The sequence below is a fragment of the Dromaius novaehollandiae genome, chromosome 4, assembly GCF_036370855.1.
Source record: "Dromaius novaehollandiae isolate bDroNov1 chromosome 4, bDroNov1.hap1, whole genome shotgun sequence".
NCBI lineage: Eukaryota > Metazoa > Chordata > Aves > Casuariiformes > Dromaiidae > Dromaius > Dromaius novaehollandiae.
In genome coordinates, this window is record NC_088101.1 from 75,359,090 (window position 1) to 75,368,437 (window position 9,348).

The window sequence follows — 9,348 nt, forward strand, 5'->3', positions numbered from 1 at the left end:
GTTTTGAAAGGGAAGCTGTGCACTGGAGCTAAAGCTCTGTGAGCTGTAGAGTCATCAGTGTGTTAACTTTTACCTCTCCCTCTTCTCTTTCTCACCCTTTCTTCCTAGAACTGTGATACGCTGCAGCTGGGCAGTGCTGAGAGAGCTTACACCACTCTATACACCTTCACGCACCAGGAACGAGGAGGACGAGGCCAGCCACCCCCTAAAACTGCAGAAGTTAAAAGAGAAACAAAACTGGTTTTAAGTGATAAAATGTACGTATATATGTATGTATTTGGACCATCGAGCCTAAAGAATAGTAATTCTTAAAGTAGTAAACCTTTCTTTTTGTGCACCAACAGATTTTTCAGCCAGTTATATTTAAAGAATGGGTCAGTAACTTAGTGCTTTAGTGTATTGGCTGTATGTAAATCATGTCAAGTTTTAATAGATGTGGCTTAGAACTGAAATTTATTACGAAAGTTAACCCTTACAAGGTGCCTAGAAGGCAAGTATGTTTATTTTACAGACAGAGTTGATATTGAATTCCAAAAGCCAGACAGAGGCTGCCAGAATCAAGATTGGAACTAGAGTATGAGTGGTGAGTGCTCTGCTTGAACACTATTGCCAACACCTTAAAGGATTGAATGCTAAGATATATTTTAAAAAATGTAAGCTTTTGACTGTGTGGTTTTTTTGTTTTATTGAGTTTAGCCAGGTAAAAGTATATGTGGTTTCATTCAAAATGAGTAACTCCACTGTAATCTCTGCTGAATGCATAACGCTAACATGGAATTTAGGAAAGACTTTGTAGGAGTACATGTAATGCATTCCCCAGGACTTAAACAAAGGAGTGTGGGGTTTTTTTAAAACATCTCTTTCATGCTTTCTTTTCCTCAGTCAGCCTCAGCAAGGTAAAGGGGACTTGGCTTCCTTTATTTTTTTCTTAATTCCCTCACACGTAAGGATCAGACCAGCATGGTGACGTTTCAGGATTTCTAATCGCTGACTAAACAGCTTTGCAGTATCCACATTTTCCTCAAAGTCCCGAAGCAAAGTCTCATTCCCAAGCAGCCCACATTGCTGCTGCAGTTTGAAGTTGTTCATCCGCAGCCGGTCTCTGGTCTGCTTTGTTTTGGTCAGAAGGTCTCTCTTCTGTGACAAGATGGCCTCGATGTGCATCAGTTCAGCCTTTCTCCCTTGGTTCTCAGCTTCCACAAACTGTAGTTTTTCCTTGAACTGGCTCAGAATTTGCACTGTATTGGAGATCTTCTTCTGGAGCTTCAGCAGCTCCTCACCGAGGTCGTCAATCTTCTCACTGTATTTCTGATTCTCCTTCTTCAGCTGCTCGAAGTCTATGAACTGCACTCCCTCTGCCTCTTCTCCTTGGGCTTTCAGAGCCGATTCCAGCTTTTCGATTTCATGCTTCAGCTTGATGTTTTCCACGCGGGCCTGGACGAACAGAAAAAAAATATGTATTTTTTAATCCCTCATCTTGCCAAAGAACTTTGCAAAGCAGTAACAGTAAAAAAAGCTTCAAGGGGAGACAAGTATCTGGCATCTTCTGTTGAATAGCAATAGAGATATCGATATCATATATATAGATGTTAGTTATCTTTAATGTCACCAGGGATTCTGCTGTTGGTTGCCCCGCGAAGCAGGGCCAGGAGGAGGAAGAGGCCGTGCTCCCCGGAGAGCAGGCGCGGCTGCCACTGCGGCCCCGGCCGGCCTCACCTCGCTCACTTCCTTCTCCTTGAGCCGCTCCTTGGCCTGGACGCGCTCCACCGCCGCCGCCGCCGCCGCCCGGCCGCCCAGGCGCCGGCCCAGGGCGCGCACGGCCGCCTCGCCGCGGCGGGCCTGCAGCGCCGCCCACGCCGCCTCGGCCCGCGCCACCCGCTCGCCGCAGCCGCGCCGCTGCGCCGACACCCGCCGCCGGCAGCCGGCCGCCTCCTGCCGCAGCCGCTCGCGCAGCTCCCGCAGCTGCCGCAGCCGCTCGCCGTAGCGCTGCTCGCCGCTCGCCGCCGCCCGCCGCGGCTCCTCGCCCTTGCGCAGCCGCAGGAGCTGGCCCAGCCGCAGCTGCAGCCGGCAGCTGGCCTGCCGCAGCCGCTCCCGCTCGCTCGCCAGCCCGCGGTGCTCCGCCAGCAGCGCCGCCCGCACCTCCGCGTCCTCCTCTGCCTCCTCCTCCGGCTCCACCACCTCCTCCTCCGCCTCCTCCTCCTCCGCCTCGGCCGGCGGCTCCGAGCGCCCCGCGGGCCCCCGTGCCAAGCCCTCGGCCGGAGCCGCCTCGACCGCCGCCGCCCCCTCCTCCTCGCCGGCCGCCGCCGGCCCCGGCTCCTCTGGCCGCGGCTCCCCCGGCATCTCCGGCTGCGGCTGCTCAGGCCCCGCCGGCTCTGGTTCCTCTGGCCGCGGCTCCTCCGGCCCCACCGGCCGCGGCTCCCCGGGCTGTGGCACCTCTGGCTCCTCGGGCCCCGCCGGCTCCCCCGGGAGCTCCGGCCGCGGCTCCTCGGGCCCCCCCGGCCGCTCAGGCCCCAGCTCCTCCATTCCCGCCGGCCCCGGCTCCTCTGGCCGCGGCTCCCCCGGCATCTCCGGCTGCGGCTGCTCAGGCCCCGCCAGCTCTGGTTCCTCTGGCCGCGGCTCCTCGGGCCCCCCCGGCCGCTCAGGCCCCAGCTCCTCCATTCCCGCCGGACCCGGCACCTCCGGCCGCGGCTCCTCCATTCCCGCCGGCCCCTCCTCTCCCGCCGGCTCCTCTGGGCCCCCCAGCCCCTCGGTTCCCTCCGGGAGCCCCGGCCCGCCGCCGGCCGTCTCCATGCCGCCTCCCAGCCGAGTGTTTACCCGCTTCCCCCGTTGCCCGGACAACAAGGCTCGGCTCCGCCCCTCGGCGGGAGGCCCCACCCCGCCCTGCGCCCGTGCAGCACTCTGCCACGCCCCCTCTCAGGCGGCCACTCAGCGGTGGGGTCACTCGGGGCCGCTCTCCTGACTGGCCACGGGAAAGGAAGATGGATTCCGCTTGGCCAATCCCGGCCGCGACACCTTTTTAATACCCCCCGCGACCAGGAACACGGGTCCCATTGGCCGGGAGCTTGAGGGGCGGGCCGAACACGCCAGCTCTATTGGCCGCCCGGCGTGCGGCCCCGCCCGCCGGGCGCGCCGCCATTGGCGATGGCGGGGCGGGGGCGTGGCGGCGCGTGCGTGCGGCGGGGCGGCGGGCGGGGTAAGATGGCGGAACTGGGGAAGAAGTACTGCGTGTACTGCCTGGCCGAGGTGAGCTCGCTGCGCTTCCGCTGCACGGAGTGCGCCGACATCGAGCTCTGCCCCGACTGCTTCTCGGCGGGCGCCGAGATCGGGCCGCACCGCCGATGGCACGGCTACCAGCTCGTCGACGGTGGCCGCTTCACCCTCTGGGGCGCCGAGGCCGAGGGCGGCTGGAGCAGCCGCGAGGAGCAGCTGCTGCTGGACGCCATCGAGCAGTTCGGCTTCGGCAACTGGGTAAGGGCGGCCGGGGCCGGGGCCGGGGCCGGCGTGGGGCGGCGCGGCGGGGCGAAGAGAGGAGAGGAGCGGAGAGGAGAGGAGCGGAGCGGAGCCGAGCCGCTGCTCGCAGCTCTGCCTGCCTGGGTCCTGCGGCGGCTTCCCTCCGTCGCAGCCCGCGTTGCCTTCCCGCTCCTTCCCGGTGCGTCCCGCTTCAGCATGTCACAGCTGTAAGTCCAGTGTCTGTTGTCTGCACGATAGCACGCGAGCGGGGTTGTTCGAAAGAAATAGAAACCACGGCGAAGCAGCTCGAGGTCTCCCGTGTGAAGAAAGGGCTTCTCTCTTGTGAGAAGCATCGTCGTTTGATTCGCTGCTTGTTGCTTCGTTCCCTTTGCTTCGTTAAATATAAGGAATCATCTTTTCTCTTTGAGGATCTTAATGACAGCCACAGCTTTTTCTTTTAAAGAATAGCCGGAACAGAGCTGCAAATACTCCCATTTCTATATTGCTTAAAATACTTTGACAACACTGTAAATGAGGAAAACCCACACAATATGGTAGTGTCAGTGCTGATCAACTTTGTAGACTTCATGGTGATGGTAAGCTGATGTTTTTGAGAGCAGTAAAGGCTCAGGAATTGCTGTGTGGATTTAGTGTCTCGATGATGTTTCTGTGAAGCTGGAGATCTGAGATGCTTGCTTTATTGATGTTCCGGAGCCCGTTTCATGGCCTAGGTGCCCTTATGTGCTCGTAAACATTTCTCTAGACCTAAAAATCTGGATCTGATGGCTACGTGGCAAAGCCCAATATTGCTAGGAAAGTTAAGGTATTATGAGTTGGCTTTTGAGGGGCAGGGAAGAAGTCATGCTCTTAACTGAGTGCACCCTACCCTAGAGATGTAACAAGAATCACTCTATCGCTCCTCCTTGTTTTCCATTTAGGAGGACATGGCTGCTCACGTTGGAGCGTCCCGAACGCCGCAGGAGGTGATGGAGCACTACGTGAGCATGTACATCCACGGCAACCTTGGCAAAGCCTGCATCCCTGACACTATTCCAAACAGAGTAACGGATCACACGTGTCCAAGCGGTGGCCCCCTTTCTCCCAGCCTGACCACGCCGCTCCCACCGCTGGATATATCGGTGGCAGAGCAGCAGCAGTTGGGGTATATGCCACTTCGAGATGACTATGAGATTGAATACGATCAGGATGCCGAGACTCTGATTAGTGGCCTTTCGGTGAACTATGATGATGATGACGTGGAAATAGAGTTAAAAAGAGCTCACGTGGATATGTACGTAAGAAAACTCAAGGAGAGACAACGGCGGAAGAACATTGCACGTGATTATAACCTGGTACCTGCCTTCCTGGGAAAGGATAAAAAGGACAAGGAGAAAACTCCCAAACGGAAGATCACGAAAGAAGAGAAGGAGCTGAGGCTGAAACTGAGGCCGCTGTATCAGTTCATGTCTTGTAAGGAGTTTGAAGACTTCTTTGAGAACATGCACAAAGAGAGAATACTTCGAGCAAAGATTCGGGAACTGCAGCGGTATCGTCGAAATGGAATCACCAAAATGGAAGAGTCGGCAGAGTATGAGGCGGCGAGACATAAACGGGAAAAGAGAAAGGAAAACAAAAACATAGCTAGTTCCAAGAGAGGGAAGGAAGATGGCAAAGAAGGTGAATTTGCTGCCATTGAGAACCTGCCTGGGTTTGAACTCTTATCGGACAGAGAAAAGGTGCTCTGCAGCTCTCTAAATTTGAGTCCTGCACGTTACGTAACTGTGAAAACGATAATCATTAAAGACCATCTCCAAAAAAGACAAGGAATTCCTTCAAAAAGTCGCCTTCCCAGTTACTTAGATAAGGTACTGAAGAAAAGGATTTTAAACTTTCTAACAGAAAGTGGTTGGATATCCAGGGATGCTTCATGAAATTCAGCTGATCTGAAAAAACACATCAAAGGCGCATTATGGCCTCAAGGACTCCGTTATTTTTTCCTTCCCTCCCCAAAGATTCAGAAATTCTCCTGCTTACAACAAAAAAAGCAAAACAAACCCACAGTATTCATGATCCATGGTTCAAATGGACTCTTGCTTTGGATTATGGCAGATACTGAACAGTACTTATTCATTGGATTTCATTGGTTTTGGTACATTATTATAACAGATCTCTTCCTCACGTAAACTTACTGAAGTCCAGTAGGCCCAGAGTAGTTATGTTACTCCTGTTGGACAAATGAATATCCATGTAATCCTGGCTTTTTTGAAGATGGGAGACAGTTTCCAGCAAGCGAAACTTTAATCTCCTTTTGTTTTGTTTTTTTGACATAATACTGGCAGCAAAGTGAAGCTCACAAAAATCCTGAGCTCTCGAGTAACATTGAGTGGGGACTTTTGTGAACCTCGCTAAGCTTTCAGAACACTTTCCTTAGTAACTACAGCCAAGGTGTTGGCCGAACGGCGCGAGAGTTTCTGTAGAGAGCGCAGCAGGGCTGAGCCGTGACAGGGAGTGGAAAACAACAAATGTGGTAATGAGGTGCCCTCAGGTAGTGATGCTGTGGAAAGGTTCCTGAAGGGCTACCTGCGCACCCAGCTCATCCTGAGGTGGATTTGACTTGAGTTTTTCCTGATACAGGCCCCCACTTGAAGCCTCTGTGTTAACTAATTGGTAGCAAGTTGCAGAAGCGCAAAGCGACTGTGGTGCTCTGTTTTGGAGGTGAGATTTTTAGGGGGTCAGCACTACTGTGAAATGGGTAATTCTGGCCAGAAACGGGGTTTGGGCAAGGATGCAATGAGCTGTCTTGCAGCAGCTGGGAGCCTTAGGCAGCAAAATCACTGTCTCCTATTATTACCTCTTGTTGAGGGGGAGTCTTCTCCTCCTCCTTTCCTATCTGTAACTTCTGAGCTCAGATGGTCTGGGGAGGTGTAGCTGCCACCTCCTGAGTTAGTTTGGGAGGGGCAGGGAAATGAAGCTAGATTCTCAAACTGATAGTGATCAGTAAGATTGGTTTAAAAAAAAAAAAGTAATACAGATTGGGTTAAAATACACAGCTGTTGAAGTACAGAACTATAAATCAAGCCATTACAGGGTTCTAGTTGCACATACCTTGACTAAATGTTTTGAAATTGAGATGGTAGCAAAACTGTGAATTCAGTCCTCTTCGGTGTGAGCTGTGCACCTTGACAGATAACTGTCAGGACTGCAGACTGAGCTAGATGCTTGCTGCAGACATAAACTTGTAAGTGGAGCAGATAATAGAAATGCCTGATCTACGCATCGCTTTAGTAATACCTACTGATTAAGGGAATGAAGTTGAAGAGGTAGAAGAGGATTTTTAGACTCATTTCATTCTTAAATTTCTATGCTGGAATTGAACCAAGTTAATAAAAAATGGGGGGGGTGGCATGTGGCAGAGGGCACAGGGTTATTTATAGCTCTGTTTTGCCTAAGATTCTCCACCCCAGCCTTTTCCAGAGCAGGAAGACTGGAGGCTAGTTGGGTGGGTCTCCTGGAGTACAGACATGCTGAAAAGTGGAACTTGGCTGATTTCAACAAATGCAAGCAGAACTGTAATCTTGTTTTGATGCTTTGGACTGCAGTCAATGAGGAACCCACCAAATCTTGTAACAGTATTAATTCTGCACCTTGACAGAGGTATACTGATGAGAGCTGAAAAGCTTTTAGTTAATATATCCAGCATTACCAAAATAGTGTTACCAGTGAGTTTAGTATAAAAAGGGTACAATTATAAAGCCAGCATTTCTAAGGAAAAAAACTCTAGTGCCTTTTTCTTTTGAGCTTGTGTTATTACATCCCTTCAGAAAAGGAAAGGGCTATGTCCTCTCTCACGTGATACGTTGTTTGGCTTACCTGTAAGTGGCATGTTGTGGAATACCTGAAAAAACCCTCTGTCTCTCCTGGGCAGCAACATAACTAACTGCAATGTGCTGAGCTGCTTAAAGACCCGCTTCCACCCTGCACGCATGTGCAAAGAGCACACAAGGCAAGTTCCTAAGGTACAAACCAGTGACTTTTTCTTCCCCTCTGTCCTACCTGGGTGGAAGGGAAGTTCAGCCTTTCTTTCCAGTATTCCAGTTAACCAATTTGGTTCTTCCTATAACCTGTTACTTAACTGCCATAACATACCATTACTGATAGTGTTCTGAAGCCTCAACTATGCCTGTACCTGAGTGTCTAAAAGAATTGTGGGTTTCTGAATTTTTTTTCCAAATCTGTGATTTTTTTTTTATATTTCTACAATGCTTTGGCACATCTAAGTCTAACTGAAGCAATAGTCTAAAGCCCATTGAAACAGTAACTTAAATTCTAGGCACCAATAAGTCATTTAAATGCTGTACAAATGAATTCTGCATTTACATTTTGTAGTTTCTTAATTCCTCAGCCCCTCCAAAGTGTTTCCTTGGTGCTAGACGTAACTTATTGAACATCAAAATGAATGTAAAATAAAGTATTTTTAATGTATGAAATATGGATATCAATATTTATTTAATCCTTCCAAGTAAATTCAAGGTAGTAAATGTTTGCTTTAGCAAATACTAATCCCTTGGAAAGGGCTTCCCTAGAAGCAATGTCTCATTGTCAGCTATGCTTTTAACTTCAAAGATGACTTGCACTAGAGGATGCTGTTGTTCCGTATTTTCCAGTGGAACTGATTTAGTCTAAGCATTCCTTTGTTGAGTGAGCTGCTGATTATTATTATTATTATTTTAAGCTGAGATGCAGTTATCTTAATCCAGCAACCTACTACAGCTATACTGTTTATCTTCTGTGGTGAAAGGGCTGAAAATAACATGGCAAAAGAGCTCTTTAACTCATATTTTGTGTTTATCAGGAAGTGCTTCCTTTACTGTACAAATACCGTAGCCCTCATGTTGCTAATGAGCAGGTGTTCTATGTGCTTAATGCTCTTGGCTCTCTTTTCTAATAAAAGATCTTACTAATGGTAGTGTCTGTCCTGACAGCATTGATGTAAGAAGCCTAAGAAAAAGTGATGTTCCATCAGCTGTTCAAAGTACTGAGCTTCTGCTACTGATCAAGGCAGCAGTGAATCTGCTTTAAGGGTGCAAATTTACTTCAATCAGTCCAGTCCCAGAGAAGTTTTGCGGTAATTCTTGCTCACTAGGTAACAAGGGCACAGTGGTCTTTGTTCTGTGTGTACTACCCAATGCAGGAGAGCTGGTTATGGGCTGTTCTGGATACAGCCCCAGCAAGCATTAAGAACAGTGTTAGTGGGTCTGCATGAGCCTTTGACCATAAGCTGTCTTGTAAATCATACGAACCAAGCACTCTGCCCTTATTCTCTTGTGCCCTGGCTGCAACAAACTTCTTTGCAACTGTAACTGACATCCATTAGCGGGTTTTTCTTTTTTTTTGGTTTAACTCTTCTTGCAAAGCGTTTTCGCATGTGCCCCAGTTGCTCTTAAGCTATGACAAATTAAATACTGTGAAGGAAGCTACCTGGTGAGCATGTTCAGTTCATCAGCTTCTTCCTTAAAGGGAATGTTGCACTCATTTGAATAGTGTACTGGTATAGCTGTGCCGGACACACAGATGACTGTGCTGAAACCTAACTAACGATGATGTGCACACTCAGCATTTTGCTATTTTTTCATTGTATATTGATAAATAAACTTGCATTAAAGTTTCTTTCCATAATTGATTAACTGGTAATGTAGCTTGTGTAATGAGGAAAATGACTAGAGCCTTTGCAAAAACAAAGGAGATGCATTTTAGCTAAATTATGACTGATAAGAACTGAGCTTTTAATGGGAATAGCTAAACCAGAGGTATTAGTGGTGGCTTTGGCTGCTCTTAAGCTTAAACTTCAACACCACCTTTCTTTAATCTTTAACTCCCTCTGTGCTTCTTACTGTTGTG

At 49.7% G+C, this 9,348-nt stretch overlaps 2 protein-coding genes across 2 annotated transcripts; one reads left to right on the forward strand and one right to left on the reverse strand.

Moving 5' to 3' along the window:
- Positions 1 to 817: 817 nt before the first annotated feature.
- CFAP184 (cilia and flagella associated protein 184) lies at positions 818 to 2,831 on the reverse strand. Its single transcript, XM_064511467.1, has 2 exons — positions 2,140 to 2,831; positions 818 to 1,434 (listed from the first exon to the last, which is right to left on the reverse strand). Exons 1-2 carry the CDS (start codon positions 2,788 to 2,790, stop codon positions 889 to 891), a joined length of 1,197 nt encoding a protein of 398 aa, XP_064367537.1. The 5' UTR covers positions 2,791 to 2,831; the 3' UTR covers positions 818 to 888.
- Positions 2,832 to 3,166: 335 nt separating this feature from the next.
- Positions 3,167 to 9,130, forward strand: TADA2B (transcriptional adaptor 2B). Its single transcript, XM_026121968.2, has 2 exons — positions 3,167 to 3,468; positions 4,389 to 9,130. The coding sequence occupies exons 1-2, from the start codon at positions 3,199 to 3,201 to the stop codon at positions 5,379 to 5,381; spliced, it is 1,263 nt and encodes a 420-aa protein (XP_025977753.1). The 5' UTR covers positions 3,167 to 3,198; the 3' UTR covers positions 5,382 to 9,130.
- The last annotated feature ends 218 nt before the right edge of the window (positions 9,131 to 9,348 follow it).